The following is a 17398-nucleotide window of genomic DNA, read 5'->3' on the forward strand; positions in this document are numbered from 1 at the left end:
TGCTAAGGAGTAAAGAGCTGGAAGCTGATCTGTGCACTGGTAATGAGATCCAGAGCTTCTGTTTCAAGTACAAGCAGTTGCAACCACTTTTTACTGTCCTCCTCTTTTTGATTTTCTTCAATCTTATACCCCTGCATTATTATTGCCCTCATTTTTTCGACAACAGTTTTTGTGCAGTTGACCCATCATCAGCATTTAATGTCTCATATTCTGCTCCTGCTTATAGATTAAATGATCAATTTGTACATTTCCCCCTCAGTGTCCTCCACTGCCTCCTCCTCCTATTTTACGTCATATTTACTGACTTCTTGCTCCGCACCACATCTGACAAGCATGTGCTGCAGAAAGTTTCCTCTCCCCCTGTGTCCCTTTCAGAAGCCCTGCAACATCAGTTTGGCTGAGGGTCTTTCAGACAGAGTTAGAGAAGGGGTTAGAGACAGACAAAGGTACAGCAGAAAGTAAGGGAGGACAGAAAGCATGAACACTTGTGAGGTGCAGAAAAATAATGCAGAGATATGGTAAATGCTGAAGCCTGTTGAGCGTGCTCGAGAGAGAAAACAGGAGAAAGAAAGAAAAAGGGGGAGTTAGGAAGGGGCAGAAAAAATGTGGAGAAGAAAGGAAGGGAGTATGGCCAACTTGCATAGCTTGAGTTATTCCTCTCAGCTCTAAAATTCCCAGGCGGCCCAGACTCCAAACCACACGGACCAAAGTCCTCCTAGTATGCTGTACAACGGCACTGGTGAATTTTTAAAGAGCTGGATTCAAGGAGACAGGGAGTACAGAACAGCCCAGAGCCACTGTTTTGTCTTGAGGACTTTAATCTCTGTTCGTCCTCCTTGGTGCTAAACTCTAATTGTATTATTATTAAGAGACAGACAGTCAGCACAATGGGCCTACAAAATGGACAATGATATTGATTTCTACAAACATTTTGCCTGGCTCAGAAAGGTAAGACCCTCTCCACTTGCATATTTGTTGTCCATACTTTCATACTGTGGCCTAATTGCAAAAAAGATCTTGTTTGTTGATTCTGCTCCAGCAGTGTAGTTGCTTAAACAGCGTAATTACAGTTTCTATGCCGATAATTTGGGAGTTGTGTGTTGTCTGTGAGTTGAGGAGGTGTTCTGCAGAAAATGCAACACATGCACTCTGGTATACAAACCCCATGAGGACTGTTACAAGCTAATGGGAGAAAATAAGTAACTAATTAACTAATGCTGCACTTCTTGCTTTAGGAAAGATGTTGAGAATTATTATTAAATCAAAGCCAGTGCTTCAGATTACACGATTGTCTTTTGGTGACACGAGTGAATTGTTGAAGGCACAATAAATCTGCTGGACTGGTCATATGGTGAGTGTGGTTGGGGAAAATGATAAATGGATACATATGCCAGCTGAGATCATTTTCTGCCACTTGACCCAATAGAAAATCTTTGGCTAGCACATGCCACCTTGCTTCCATTAGGAGTCATTAGTCTGACTCCCTCCAATGTAGTATGATGTAGAGGAAGCTTTTGTATGCACATGTATGTCAACAATTGTATATATGAAATGTTAGTTAATCCATTTAGAAATTTTCTCTTTTCCAGATATAGAGACAAATTGTTGTTGCTTGGAAAGAATGTTGCTTAATGTTAAGGTTAATGTTGCATGGAAAGAAACGACATCTTTGTTTAAATCTTCAAACAGTAAAAACTAAACTGTAACAAAAATACTTGTTTACAAAACATAAATGCAAAAGTCATTGCCAAGAATCACATATAAAATTGGAAAAATCCATAAATAAATAAAAAGCAGTTTTCTTTCATTCTGCTCCTTTATTCTGACAGTTCTCTTCAGATTGAAAATGCTACAAACTACAGTAACAAAAAGTTAAATGTTAAATTGGACAAGCACTTCTCTGAAAGGGCATACAAGTATTTCAAACTTGTACAAAATATGTTTCCTTCCATTAATTTTATTTTTTATTTAATTGCAATATATATCATTGTATGTACATTTTGTTTTTATTCACTCTTGACGATCAGTTTCAGTGCTGCTCATCAGACCAAAACCTGATGTCATGAATCCATGTTACATAGGCAAATTCCCTCGCCAACACTTTGGAAAGAAAACAACGTTGATCACTGTTTTGGTGTGACCTTGCCTGAAATAATTAAGCACACAACAAGAACTGAGAGAGTTGTTCATCTAAGTTAAGACTTGAACTAAGAAAAATATCAGGCAGATTGGAGCAGTGACTCATGTGGGAGACAAATGCTGCTAATCATAAAAAAAATCTGTAATACCCTCAAATTATACAATGATAGTACACTAACATATGATAATGTTAAAACATATGACTTACGTGTTTTTCAAGTGGATGCAGCAAGACTTAATGGTATTTCAAAGTTATTGCCAACCACATGAGCTGGCTGGGGTAGGATGACGGACGCTGGGCTACATAATGTTTCCATGATTGTGGTTGAAAGCCTGGAGTTTGAAGGAATTTGAGCTCATTTGGTCACACTTTGCTTCCCTTGCACACCGATGGCTCTGAAAAATCCCTGACTGCACAAGCAGCCCTGAGTTCAAACTAAATTTTGAATTTCTTTCAACTAATTAGATAGTGTATAATGTACACAACCTATAATGAAGGATTAAGATCTATAGGCCTCATAGAGATGAACAGAAAATGAAGTTTGAGCCTGAAAGGTAAGTACATGTATGTGTGTGTACTCTCTGGGAGTGAGGCTTTAATCACACTGGAGGAAACTAAATTCAACCCACTGGGCAACTGCTTCACAGGATGTATGATGAATTTAACAGCTGAAATTTATTCTGAAGGTCAACCTCCAATCAAACGGCAGCAGTGATTCCTACCAGCAGCGATTATCACGTCTGGAGGGACACAAAGAGTCCTTAATTCTGCAGGTGAGGTTCCTCTGGATTTACTTAAACTACTTATTATTGAGGTAAATCAATATTATCTCTGTTTGTCTCTTTTTGTAAAAGAGTCATGACATTTTCAAAGGTTATTGTCATCATAAAACATTTAGCCCACAGCATAACTGAATATACATTTATAAATGTGAATCAGTTCCATGGAATGAACGCTCTTAATACAAAAAGGACACTTGACACGATCGAGCCACTGGGACCTGATTCAAACAGTGCTCATATTACATTATTGTGTTCCAGGAAACACACAAGGAAAGGCAGGTGAAAGAGCAAAGGTAGCATTGTGTTATAAATCTTGCATAATTTTGTGTTTCCACTGTCTGGGCAAAACAAGTTATCAAGTGAGTTGGGTGCTGTTACAACATTAGAATGTCTTGCTTTTTCTGGTGTGTTTGTGTGTTCATGCAGGTGTGTGCTGCTCACAGCAGTATTTATCTCAGACAGGTTGAAATGAGCACCACAGTGTGCTGTAGCATGTAGATACTGTATGGGCAAGAGCAGCTTCCCTTTTTCTCTCTAAAGGCCTCATGCATAACATTCCTAAAGAAAATCCGCTACAGTCAACTGGTCAGACCTGCCGGATTTGTTATTATATGGCCTTAATAGTTTTTCAACAGATTTACATTTAACCTGAATTCTGCTGACATCACTGGAGCCACTGAAGTGTTTAAAGCATCTAACAAAGGACAAAGAAACATTCATTTCTTCTTAACGGAAATGTTTGCACTGTTGACCTGGCACAGGGAGAAATTTCAGGAAAGGTGACTAATATAAGAACAAATGACTATTAAACTATTTTTTACTGTGGGACTAAATGATGATGTTTTAACAATTTTATTGTCAGGTTTGATGAAAAAAAGGGATTCTTATGTGGCCTGTCGTTCTGTTCCAACACACAAACACGCACAGGTGAGTGTGCTGACGGACCAGGTGGAAGCTCAGGGGGTGAAGATCAGTGATCTAGAGACTTCTCTGGTGGAGCATCAGCGCAAACTCAACTCCACAGAGGAGATGCTGCAGCAGGTACACAGCTTTACTGACGTCACTGACTGGACTGTTGCATTAGACTTTCTCAGTAGCTACCAAATCTTGACATGTTACTGGACCAAAGTCAGGAAACTCTGACTTACAGCAGGCTTTTATATCAATATTGTTCCCCCAGTTAATGAGATGTGACAAGGGCCCCAGACTGTTCATCTCTATACCCGTCTTTTGCAGATCCAATAATATCTCATAAGCTGTACTGTGTAAGTCGGGATGAGTTCTGCTTCCTTGGAAGAAATTCCTCCCTAAGATTCTTGTGAATTTGGCTGCACTTAACCTTGACAACCAAAATGTTTAGGATGCCCAGACTCATTCCAGGACGGTGTCTTGGAATTGTGTGTCTGGATTATGCAGAGCCAGACTGGTCTGTCTGGGCAGGTGATTGCAGAAGGTTTAACCACACCCCCAACCTGTTACCACCATGACTAAGTCCCTGCATGCTCAAACACGGATTCAAAGAAAGAGAGAGAAGGAGAGAAAGAGAGCGAGGGCAACAGGGACAAATGAGAAAGGGAGGAACAACTGAAAAAGGTGGAGATTTGGGAGGGAAAAGGAACAGGGTTGGTTCTCCTTTAACAGAAGTTAGAAGTGTATGTTGAGTTGTTTCATTTGTTTGCTTTTGATCAACAACGGACACGTTGCAGAGCTGTATAAAGGATCCTGAACAAAATGGGTGTTTAAAACGTTCATCTACTGAAACTACAACTTGAAACCATCACAACTACCAAGGGAATACACTTATGCTTCACTCCAAGTGGACACTGGAATAAGATGAACCAGGTATAACACTGATACACAGAATAAATGTATCCCAGATTTATAATGCTGCTCCTGTGAAACCTCTCCTCAGGATAGATTGATAAGTGCTGAACTTGAATGCTCAGTTTGTTCTTCCATGTGCAATACTGAATGTGTGCAGTGTATCAAAGGGCAAGCAGGGCTGGATTCTTGGAGACTCGGTCATCATGAGGCTTTGGACCTGAGCCGTAAATCTCTTCTTGGTAACAAAGCTCTAATATTTTCCAGTGTGCGCACCAGAAGAAGGCCAGATATTTTCCAAAGGCTGACTTTTAAATTGATACGTCCATATATGCTGTTTGCTTGCCTCAAATGGCCATTACTGGACTTTAAACGTTTTAGCACCCGCCTGACAAATTAGTAATATAGCTCCCCTCATGGACTGGCTTATCTTTCAAGGCTGACAGTCACAGAAGAGTTATGTATCCTGTATGGGAGGCCAATAGTCTCCCTCAGTACCAGCTTTGATTAGCAAAGGCTGACACACTGAGGAAAATGCACCTGTCACAGTTATTTTGATGTTTGGTTATTCTTTAGTTATCCTCTCTCACTGTCTCTCTCTCACTTTTTCTATCTGTCCCTCTGCTGTGTACTTTGACTGAGCTGTGAAATAGGCATTATAAATAGTGGTCATGAGTTGTATATATTTAGCCTCTCAAACTGCATTTTAAACCAGTGGGTTTGCCCTGAGCATACTGTTATTACAGAACTGCTGGCTTGCTGTGCCTCAGGCTTAATGTTGCCTTTGTTCAGTAAGTACTAAGTGCTGTGAACCATTGAAAGGATTGTGTATGTTTATGTTGACCTCTATGTCTGTTTGTGTTGCTTCATGCTCTTGATCTATACTGCTGATGACATAGGAGCTCCTGCATAGGACGTCACTGGAGAACCAGAAACTTAGTCTTATGGGGGAGGTGTCCTACCTGAAACTAAAGCTGGCAGACATGGAGGGAAAACAGGGCAACGGGACTGAAAGGCAGCACAAAGCAGAGGTAGGGCTTTTTACAGAGCTGAATGTGACAAGTCATTGTGCCCATAAAGTCTCCATAAACATGATGCAAGCATGGCTGTTTGGTTTGTTAGAATGTATTTAAATATGTGTCAGTTGGACTTCATGTTCTTGTTGAGCAGATTTGTTTACATGATTGTGACAGACTGATATAACTTGTATCACCAAGAACGACAGACAAGGAGAAATTAGTTTGACTAAAATGCCTCGAAGCATTTCTGTTTTGCTTCAGTCTTTGGAAATCTGAACCTAACTCTGCCAGGAATGACGAGGGTACACACAAATCTGCTTTGTATTCTGATGGCTCTAACCTTGAAGTCAGCTGCTGATTTTATAGAATACCATAAATACTTTCTGGATAGCTATAGGGGAACATACACCAAAATCCTGGCTCTGTTTTTCCTGGCTCAAGTCTGCTGGAAAAAAACAAAAACAAAAACAAAAACCTCTGAGGCATTTAAATTTTTTGTCAGTTCAAACTGAATAATGCATTAGCTTAAGCGGACATCCTCGATATTCAGTGACCGTACGATCTGGCAAAAGGGAAAGCTGCATTATTACTAGACAGGATACAGTAATGTATGTAGTTACCTTCAAAACACTGCTGGTCAAAGAGTCTTTGTGACGAGAGGTTAAGACAGTTCAGGCATAGCGGAGCTGGCATGATGGAAGGTGAGTCAAATATGAGTGTGTGTGGGCTCTACCCAGAGAATTTAGTTCTTGGAGACAAGTAAAGGTTGAATTGACCATTCTGAAATAATTATGACCTTGCTAACCCTTAGGTAATATTTCTGAAATTATTTGACATTAGATTTATCAGATGAGATACTTGGTGACATATTCCCATCAAATGAAAAAAATGAATACCATATAAAATATACATTTTATGTAAGCAAAAAGAAAATGCTTATGTGTGTTTTAGCAGATGGTGGTCTTCCGGCACATCTCAATGCAGCCTTCATTATGAGTAGAATTTAGTAGTAAGCTTTAGAGTACGCTTTTTGACATTCAACATTTTACTGGTTCCCATGTTTTTTTCACTACACAAGCATGGCCACAAGTATGCATGTATACTTGCACACACACACATGCACATAAAACAAGCCTCCTTGTTGTTGAGCCCGTAGAGCTCATAGTTAAATATAGCCATGGAGGCACTTCATATCATCTGTCATATCCTATGTACCAAACTGAAAGTGAGACTTCCTCTGTCCACAGTCTGAGCATAACTTAGCTGCTGATTACACTTTTTCTGAAGGAACACGATCATCCATAAAGGGTGGCAAACCTATTCACCCCCCTCTATGCAAAATTATCTATTTGATAAACTATATTCAGGCAATGGTCATCCTGGCTCATGAATAAAAGCAAAACAGAATGTGCTTCCAGACTAGATGATTATGTGTATTTATATTATACAAGTTCACTACCATCTTTATGTATTCAGGCTCAACACTAAACATATTCACATTTTACATACTAATATTATATCATGTATATCATATATACATTTAAATGCAGGCATAATGTAGAGACAAAACCCAAATTTAATAGTAATAATGTAAAACTCACACATATTCTACAGTGTTTCCTCTTCTCTTTTTAAACATTTCTTTCTATCTTTTCTCCTGCACCACATCTGTCAGACTGTAGTGAATTTCATTAGTGAGCTACAGGAGCAGATGTGTAGGTTTCAGAAGGAGATAAATAGCAAGATCCAAGAGAAAAAAGCCCTGGATCTTCCGGGTGACTGCAACTCTACAGTGACACCCCACACTGAATCCACTGAGGGCAAGAGCTCAAGCCCCGGGTCATCCTGTGACCGAACCTCAGGGGTGATACCTAAAGTAGAGGAGGCTCCAGATGAACCCGATGACAAGACACACAGCCTGGAAGAGGGTAGCTCAGATGCAGAGCAGCAGTACCACTCCAGAGGAGTAAGAGTAGGCACAGATTGCCTTGCCTGCATAACTTTTAATGTTGTGTGCAGCATGGGATGCCTGACATTGTTGTGAGTTCATGTGCAATCCTTTCCTTCGGATGTATGAAACATGGAATCACCAAATATCCTAGTCAACATTGGTCAGTTTGTTATAACAAAGAGGTGTTAGCAGTGTCACAATAACAATATTGCAACACAGCTAATACCTGGAGGTGCATTTCATTTGAGTTGATATTCTGTGCCACTATGTGCAGCCATACTAACATCACTTCATTACTGATTGCAGCTATTGGTGTGAGAGTTATTATTATTTTTTTTTTAATAAGCTTTCAATAGAACATGTTCCATTTCAGGGCTTACTTAAGGAGCTGAGGATTCTTAAGGACAAAGTGGAGCATCTTGAGAATCAGAAGTTACAGTATGAGAAGAAACTCAAAGCAACAAAGGTAAAAAAAAAAAAAAAAGAAAACAACTTAAGTGGATCGTTTTCTTTTGGACACTCTTGTCTATAGGCTTCTATACCTTTATTACGTACTCTTGACTGGCTACCTATGTATGCAGTCAAGAGTTATTTTACCTTCTATTTTAAAGGACTTTAGATATAAGGCTAATAATGGCTTAGTCCTTTTTAAATGTCCTCATATGTTTTGGCATCATCCCAGGGTATGAACTTCCTAGACTCTCTCAAGTATCCATTTCTCTAGGATATTATTTTCTATTTTTAGGATATTATTATTATGCCACTTTTCTCTGCACTTCTTTCTCTTTCCCTTCCAAGAGAGTAATTGTTTTGTTTTTAAGATAAGCTTATATCATCTTTCCTTGTGCTTTTATTCTTCTGCTATTTCAAGACACATCTGTTAATTGACTTTTAACAAATTCCTTTTTGCTGTGCTGCCAATCAAAACTACATGCATAGCTCAATGTCTTTAGTAATTCTCTTTGTTGTGCAATGCATGTGAATAGGCATAATTTAGTCATTTTATCCTTTGACATTCATTGTTTTTAATTTTAAACAGTTCCTTAAATACCCTGTTGGCATATTCTTTTAATGTTTACCCTGAATTTAAAAATTAACAAATGCTAGATTGCAGATAGCTGGCCAGATTTCCTTTGAAGCAAACCTTAATGGCAGAAGATTTAAAGCTTATGTGAGAGTTTATGTGTCCTACTCTACCTTTATAAACAAACCAGAGGAGAGGAACGTTCTGATAGGGAAAACTAGGGGTATGATGTGGTACACATGGCAAGAAGTATATTTTTCTTCTACAGAGCCAGAAAGCTGGTGAATAGATTAGCCTGAACCTAATTTTATTGCCATCTGTTTTTTTCCCCGTATGCTGTCTAACCTACTTCAAAATAAACTTTAGTCCATAAAGTAGCATAATACTTGGTTTAAAAAAAAGAAATCGAAAAATAGTGCTTTATATCAAGACAATGGTGGAGGATCGTACACTTTCAAACCATTTGCATGTCGTGTTTGTGGGGTGTTTTAAATGTACGTTTAGCGGCCCATGTGTTTATATGTTAACACGTTGGAGGATCATAGAACTGCATGTTATGCCTGTTAATATTCCTCTTGTATGTCACTCACAGACAGAGATCAGCAGTCTTCAGCAGCTTTTGCTCAGTAAAAATGCAGAGATTGAGAGCTTACACACTCAGCTGCTGGCCAGGCCGTCATTGTCCACTGAGAACTCAGAAAAAGGTAAGCACAGTGCCCAGCTTCAAGGCCATGACCAGTCTGCAACTGTCAGAGTTACCCAGCCTCATTGGTAACAAAGTATATGCATTAATTAACTAGTAACAGCAGCTGAGGGCCCTGAGCAAACTTTGTTGCATTATTATGGCTCTCTCCCTTTCACTGAGGAGAAAAAGCTAAACACCAAATGTCCAAGCCCAAAGGGAATTTCATGAAAATTATTAAGAACCTCGACTTTATAATTCATATATTTAGTTTTTCCGCACGTCTTTATTAGGTTAACTTCTGTACCCCACTGATTTTAGGGGCAGATTTGACAAACACAATCTGGTTTCCAATTTTTCTTGATGCACACTGTCTCTTCCCCTTGGCTGAAGCGTAATCCCTTATTTGTTCTTAATTTTATCTGTCAAAGACAACTATTTCTGTGGGGTACTTGCCTGGTATACTCAAACTCAGTCACTGGCAATGCTGCCTGTTTGCCAATTGTTACAAAAGAAGTGACTATGAATGGTTGGCCAAAATACATGCAAACATGGTTGAACTGTGAGGGATGGACAAAAAGGCTTTGGTGATTTTAAAAATACATTGTTTGTATGCAACTCTAGGCAGGATGAATTTTCCACATTAGGATATATTTTTGCACTTTATTTCCATATAAATAGCCATATACAGATAAGTATGCCTAAAAAAAAAAAGCTAATTTCAATGGCATGAGCAGCTGCCTATTAATAGTCACTTTGAGGTTTCTCTTTATAGATCAGGAACTGCAGAGGCTTAAGACTGGAATGAAATTGCTCGTTGCTGCCAATGATGAAAAGGCAAGTAAGCAGGAAACTAAGTATCCCTTCTTCCTGTTTGTGGTAAGCACAAATGTTTGTGAGCGTATTGTTTACTACAAAGTGTCTTGTAAAGTGTCTTACAGACATATGAACAAGTGCACACATCACTGCTGTTTGCAAGGTCAGAACTAACTGACTGTAACTGTAACTGTTTTTAGATGTCATTTCTTCGAGGCACCACCCTCCTACCATTTATAGTACAGAGGGGCTTTTGTATTCTCCCTTCCAGAGAATCTTGGACTTTAAAGACTTACAGACACGCCTTACATGTGGCATAAACTGCTGAAGACACACACGTATGCACACCCCAAGGCAAACCATTTCAGGCAAAGCCACACTGAAGTAGGCCTCAATCTGCCAAGCCTAATTTTGGAGTGAACTCCATTAAGAGAACCATTGCAAACCAGGCATGGGCACCACCTCAAAAAACACACACTGCACACAGCTGCTTACCACAACTAAATATTTCGAGCGAGGCCCATGACAATCTCCTCCCTACCCCCACCATTGATTTAAAGGCCACATGATAAAAGAGTGCTGTTTCTGTAGCATATCAGCCACTCAAAGAATGAAGCAGATAGTCTATGTGTGTTTCCTAACCTTTTGGAAAACATCTTAATTGGGTTTTGTTGGCCTTGGATGTCCTTTACTCTGTTTATTCCAGGATCGTCGTATCGAAGAGCTCACTCTACTCCTGAATCAGTGCAGGCAATTCAGAGAGGTCACTCACATGAGGCAAGGTAAGCAGCCTCAGTCCTTTGTGCTGCACATCATTTATCTGTACTATCTTAAGAATGCTTTTGCTCGATGGAAGTCACTACACTTCCTTCTTTCTCCTTCTTTCTTCTTTCTCTTTGTTACTGTAGCCCCACCTGCTGTTCATTTATTGCCGAATGGCAGGACTCCTTCAAGCAGCAGTGAGGAAGAGGAGCAAAGTCTCACAAAAAATGTTGATTCTGTCAGTACAAAATCTGAGGATATAAAGTCTGAAGTGAGTTGGAACCATTTTAAATGGCCTAATATGAGTTTGATGCATGCATGAACCAGATTTTGATTATCATTTTAGTTCTTCTGACATGAATTTTTACCCATCAAAGGGGTCCACAAACAGCTCTTCATCCCACCAAACATCACTTTTATCAGTTCACAAGGACAGTGATTCCAGGTACTGAAGCAGCCATCAGTGTATGATTCTCGTGCGCATTAGTTGCAATTTACTGAGATGACTGTGTTTTTGTTTTCTCAGAACAGAGCCTCAGCCCCTATCAAGTAGCATGAATGACCTGACAAATTGTCCTTCGCAAAAGGTACTTTTTTCCACCATACAAATCTAAGATGCTCATGATACTTTCCTCTTCCAGTACATACAAGTTATTGCACAGTGTCTTGCTTTATGGATGTGTAACAAAATTCCAAATGTAAATTTGTATGACCTCAGTACTATGTACAATTTCAGTTAGTTTGTTAAGTTTGATTGTCTCTTGTATTTACATCTGTGTGGTTTGTCCAGTGTGGTGTGGGTGACACCAAGAGTCAGACTCTGCCCATGAATTCCTCTCTGTCTGAACAAAATGGGACTGGAAGCAGCAGCAGTGAAATCCAGGCCCAAAGGTCTCCAGATGGGAGCGAAGATGGAGACTCCAGCCAAAGTAAACACAGACATATTAACTCAGGCTGTAATTTATGACATGAGTGGTCATACACAGTAATAAACCTTGATATAGGATTGGACTTCCTATTTTTGTGGAGAAGTCGTGAGGGCAGTAATTCCCATGAGCAGAGGCACGATTCATGCTTGAAGCAAAGCGTGTCTTTGATCCCAACTAATTTTAGCATCTTCTGACAGAGCTGATGGATCATGGGACAGACTTTAAACCTAAACACACCCTCCCTGTGTCTCTGATTGACCACATTCATCTCAGCCCCACCCTTCCACAGCTTCACCACCTTGCTCCACCCTAATTTCTCTCTGCCAAACTCAGCTCCAGAGTACAGCCTAACTTCAGGCAAGAAAAAATCACAGCTAAATTTAACCTTATCCCCTTCATTTACATGGGACATTAACCGATGACTTATGTGGGGAACTCAATGGTGTGTAACCTGTGCTCCCTCTCCTGAATAGTGTATTGTTAAAATGCAGACCACCACACATGCACTACTTAGCTTCTAATATGCAGTTTAGTTTTTGGCTGCTTTTTAGTCCAGATTTTGTTTCCAACAATTCACAGCTAACGAAACCCAAAATTTTAAGCAGGCCAAATATTTACAAAGACATCATTATTGAAGTGTTTATTTGGCAAGATTAAATTAAGGCTTTTGTCTGCTAATAATGACCAAGTCAATAAGTATGCCTATTTTTAAATGATTAAATGCATCTATAAAATGTTGCCAAATCTAAGTAACCCCTTCACTAAACACTGAAATGACTGAATCAAATCTGCATTGTGATTTTGTGAACTCTGAAAGGAAAGTTGGAGAAAGTTGATGACAGCACTTCTAGCAATAACTCTCCTGTTCATTCTGGGGCAAATACACAGCCCGGCCAACGAGCTGTGGGCTCACCGGAATACATGAAAAATAACAGGAGCTTCAAGAGACTCTGGGGAAAGTGAGTATTATAAAATAATTAATACCACAACACTGTGTCTACAGTTATCTGTACCAAAGCTAACAAAAAATGTCTGTCACAATATTTTATTTTACTTAATTTTTTAATGTTATTATTCATTGTTATTAAAAACTGTTGATAAGTAGTGCATTTACTGAAAGTATTAGAAGTGTCTTTTGATTATTGTTTATGATTATTATTCTTGTGCATATAGACTTCGAAGGACCCAGTCTGGAGGGCTTCAGGCTGCAGATCCAGATGGCGGTCAGTTTAGAAGAGGAGGGTTGCGTGCTACAGCTGGACCCAGACTAACCAGGACACCTGAAGCGTACGACCCTTCGAGGTAAAGTTCTGTGTGCCTCTACTTGACCCAGTACAGTCGGACAATACTTATCAGTACTCTATTGCCAGTGTTGTATCAGTAATGTCATGCTTATACTTTGCTGTTTTAAAAGATTTTGGTTGCTTCTCTCACCTCATCAAAACAGCAATCATTTCCCAAATGGCTAAAATGAGAAAGGGCTTCTTTTAGGTTGCAAAATTGTATAAAATAAATGGTATGCTTTATAAACTTCATTGTGCATATTCAAAAATACATTACTGCGAATAAATCTACAAGTCCAGTGTCTAATGTATCTCTTTTCCCCATCAGTGATATGAATATTCCATTCAGCCAGTGGACCAAGGAGCAGATATGTGGTTGGCTGGAGGACTATGGACTGGGCCAGTACGTCAGTCTTTCCAGACAGTGGGTTGAAAATGGACAAATGCTGCTGTCTGCTACACCTCAGGATTTTGAGAAGGTAGGAGGGTAAAAAAAAAGGCGATCTGATGCCACTTTAGACTAAACAACTAAAATATCTTTAAACTTAATACTCATAATACTCATAATACTAATATTGCATGGTAGAAATCTAAATTACTGATAAATCTAAGTTGTTTGGATATATTTAAAACGGTTGTCAAGTTAAATAGTTTACTGTGTTGGAAAACCAGCAGTTTCATCATGTAAAACAGTCCTTTTTAACTGCAGGAGATGGGTATGAAGAATCCACTGCACAGGAAGAAGCTGCAGCTCGCTCTGAGGGCATTCACCACTAAAACTGTAGAGAAATCAGCCGAGCTGGACCACATCTGGGTCACCCGTAAGACTGCTTCTCCATGGGACATCTTGTTCTGATGCTCTGATCTGTCATATTATTGAAATTAGATCTGCAACTAGGCAGTTGGACATCTCAGGATCTGAACCAAAGAAAGAAATCTAATCTTCAACATTTGCAAAAAATGCAAATATAGTATATATATATACAATATATTCAAATGTTTCTCTCACCCTCATTTTCTACTGCCTACTTGTCAGGGTCGCAGAGGGTGATATTCAAATATTTACCAATGAAATCCTGGAACTATCTTAACTGAACTGTTACAGGGAACTGTCTGCTTTGACAGCTGGCAGCTCATGGAGCTTTTTCTCAGCACTGAAAACGATTAGTGAGAGAAGTGAAAAATGTCTGATACTCTCCCAATTAGGGTGGTTGGATGACATTGGTTTGCCGCAGTATAAAGACCAGTTCCATGAGGCCCGAGTAGATGGTCGAATGATACAATATCTCACAGTGGTAAGACTACATCTTGCATGTATTATTGTATTTTATAGTGAAGAGGAAGCCTGCAAATACATACATTTATATTTCATTTTAATTTGTAACATAATGCAATGCTATGAATATGTTAGTTCACAAATCTTCTGCTTGTCACACAGAACGACCTCTTGACTCTAAAGGTCACCAGCCAGCTTCACCATCTCAGTATTAAATGTGCCATTCATGTCCTTCATGCCAACAAATTCAACCCTCACTGTCTTCGACGAAGGCCAGGTGAAGAGGTAAGACAGGAGGGAAAGGAGTAAGTGGAAACTGAAATAATAGATTATTTCAAAGTGGACAGGAGATTGATGTCATGATAGAATTTGTGTATATGTTTGACATGTTGACACTCAAAGTTGAGAGAAAGTAAATTATGGCAGAGTTACAAATACAACAGCATTTTCAAGAGACTTTCAAGACATGACGACTAGGTGTAATCCCATCAACCGTCCACAAGATGGTACAGACAAGTCCTTCTGTTATTTAAGTGTCATAATGCCAACAAATGTTTTTTACTTTCTGCAGAAACAGCCCACTCCTTCAGAGGTGGTGCAGTGGTCTAACCATCGTGTAATGGAATGGCTAAGAGCAGTAGATCTGGCAGAGTATGCTCCTAATCTGCGGGGGAGTGGTGTTCATGGTGGGCTGATTGTAAGTAAACTGTTAGTTTTTGCACATATCTATCAGGAGACAGTGGCATTACATGCCTGAGAAACACAATTAATCATTGTACATATACTTTTCCATAGATTCTGGAACCACGCTTCAGTTCAGAAACTTTGGCCTTGCTGTTAAATATTCCTCCCCAGAAGACGCTGCTCCGGCGCCACCTTGCCACAGCCTTCTCCTCCCTTGTGGGGCCTCAGGCCACTCAGGAGAAGCGTGAATATGGCAATGCCACAGGGCATATTCCCCTTACCACCACTGCTAAAGTGAAGGTAAGAACAAAATCTGGAATTTAATTGTTTACTGCACAGAATATATGCTATTTATTAATGGGTTGGACTTCTTTTGCATGTTTTCAGCCAAAGAAGCTAGGTTTCACTCAATTCAGTCATCTAAGAAAGAGAAAACCTGATGACTCTGCGGACTATATCTGTCCAATAGACACTGGAGCGCTAACAGTGAATGGAATTTCCCGACTGCCCTCTGCAGCGCTCAGGGGCCTCAGTCCCAGCTTGGTCCGACAGGCCGAGAAGCAGGAGCAGCCTGGCATAAAAGCTGAAACTAATGGTCACAAACAATAACTCACTAACATGCAACGCTCCCCTCTCACTCTGTGACTTTACTGAACAAATGGAAATTTAAATGCAGAAATGCAACCAGGACACATCAGTGCAGTGAATTACTGGATGGGCTGCAAAGATGCTATGTTAAGCAAGGGATCTTTTTGTATTTTTCACCAGATTTTGCCTACACACGCATTGTGTGGAGTGTTTTATGAAAGCTGCTCTTTGCATTCCTTATACAGTTGGATTCCAAAGCTTATACTTGTGTTGTAAAGCATCTAATTTTACTGACCATTTTGTATCTGAACTTGTCTAGATTTAATTTTGGATAATTTCTTGTTATAAATATGTATATTAATTCAGCAATATAATAACAGCAATATAATAACTGACAACAGCGACTCTGAGTACTGATGTGCATTTTTTTGCATTTTGATTCCTCATGGCACAATAATGAGACACTCCTTAACCTTCAAATTAAGTTTCCTCTCCACTTTAGGACTTCGTTATGCAAAACTTTCCTTGTTTTATAAGATCCTTGTGAATATATAGTAATATAACAAGCATCAGGTAAACAACTATTCTTTTTTTTTTATAATTTAAAGTTTTTTATTACATTTTCATTATTGTAACAGACAATTGAACATCAAACACAACAGACAAAATGGAGGTCAAAAATAGTAATAATGGTAAAAAGACTAAATAAATACATTTATTTTATTAAATAAAATGTAAAAAAAAAAAAAATTCTGAAAATAAATTAATTAAAGATAATACAGGCAGGTAAGTAAGTAGGCAGGCAGATTAACACATTTGTCTACCAAAACTATCCCATTTTCTTTTATCATATCATTTCCACAGTTTAAACTCTCCAACATCTTCTCGCATGCCATAGTCCCCATCATCTGTGTCTTCCACACTCTTAGCGTGGGATCTTGGGGTTCCTTCCAACACCTCAGAATAGTCTGTGCATATGTTATTAGGCCAGTTTTTAATATTCTAAAATTGTACTTGTCCAACAGTGGTGCCACAGTTCTGTTTATTTAATTTAATGATTTTCTCATATAAACTATAACTTTTTCCCACAAGGGGAGGATCTTAGAACATTCCCATAATGCATTGATAAATGTGCCACTCTCTGCCCCACACTTCCAACATAGATCCTTATTAATTAGACCCATTCTGTTAAGTCTTGATGGTGTAAAATAATATCTATGAATTATTTTATACTGAATAAATTTGGCTCTGGCTTCTTTTCTGTATTCTTTGGTGTTTGAAAGAATCCCATCCAATGTTTTTTTCATCCAGCATACAAGACGGATCTTTCTCCCATCATCTTGAGATCTCATCTGGAGATTATTAAAACCAATTTTTATTTGTCCAAGGACACATCTCACACCATCTTGAAGCCTTATGATGTATTTTGGGTAATTGTAAGAAGCATTCGATTGGACTTCTGTCCTGACCAATATTAACCACCTTTTCAATACACTGTCTAATTTGTAAGTACTTCCAAAAATGGCCTCTACCCTCTAATTTAAAATTTTCTTGAAGACTAATATATGAAAGAAAATTGCCATTTTCAAATAAATCATCTATTTTTCTGATGTCTTTTCTTAACCATTGAGCCCAAAAGAT

The 17398-nt window shown here is 39.0% G+C and overlaps 1 protein-coding gene across 5 annotated transcripts; it reads left to right on the forward strand.

Annotated features, from left to right (window-relative positions):
- Positions 1-417: 417 nt before the first annotated feature.
- Positions 418-17013, forward strand: ppfibp2a (PPFIA binding protein 2a). Of its 5 annotated transcripts, none has more exons than XM_029497755.1 (22): positions 418-948; positions 2827-2913; positions 3850-3963; positions 5643-5774; positions 7438-7734; positions 8087-8179; positions 9330-9441; positions 10195-10256; positions 10942-11017; positions 11144-11268; positions 11375-11442; positions 11524-11584; positions 11788-11926; positions 12744-12885; positions 13100-13228; positions 13538-13688; positions 13919-14030; positions 14416-14504; positions 14648-14770; positions 15057-15182; positions 15281-15469; positions 15557-17013. In XM_029497755.1, exons 1-22 carry the CDS (start codon positions 901-903, stop codon positions 15776-15778), a joined length of 2697 nt encoding a protein of 898 aa, XP_029353615.1. In that variant the 5' UTR covers positions 418-900; the 3' UTR covers positions 15779-17013. The 5 variants fall into 5 exon arrangements, with proteins under 5 accessions (XP_029353615.1, XP_029353616.1, XP_029353619.1 ...); XM_029497756.1 differs by having other exon boundaries at positions 7438-7728; XM_029497759.1 differs by lacking the exon at positions 7438-7734 and having other exon boundaries at positions 422-948.
- Positions 17014-17398: the final 385 nt, after the last annotated feature.

This window comes from Echeneis naucrates, chromosome 3 (genome assembly GCF_900963305.1).
Source record: "Echeneis naucrates chromosome 3, fEcheNa1.1, whole genome shotgun sequence".
NCBI lineage: Eukaryota > Metazoa > Chordata > Actinopteri > Carangiformes > Echeneidae > Echeneis > Echeneis naucrates.

What these genes read in the sequence shown, in the direction of transcription:
- ppfibp2a (XM_029497755.1), top strand. Translation starts at nt 901, where the DNA reads ATGGACAATGATATTGATTTCTACAAACATTTTGCCTGGCTCAGAAAG. An exon ending in GGTCACTCACATGAGGCAAG is followed by an intron (nt 11,018 to 11,143) that starts GTAAGCAGCCTC and finishes TTGTTACTGTAG; the next exon opens with CCCCACCTGCTGTTCATTTA. An exon ending in TTCAAGAGACTCTGGGGAAA is followed by an intron (nt 12,886 to 13,099) that starts GTGAGTATTATA and finishes TTGTGCATATAG; the next exon opens with ACTTCGAAGGACCCAGTCTG.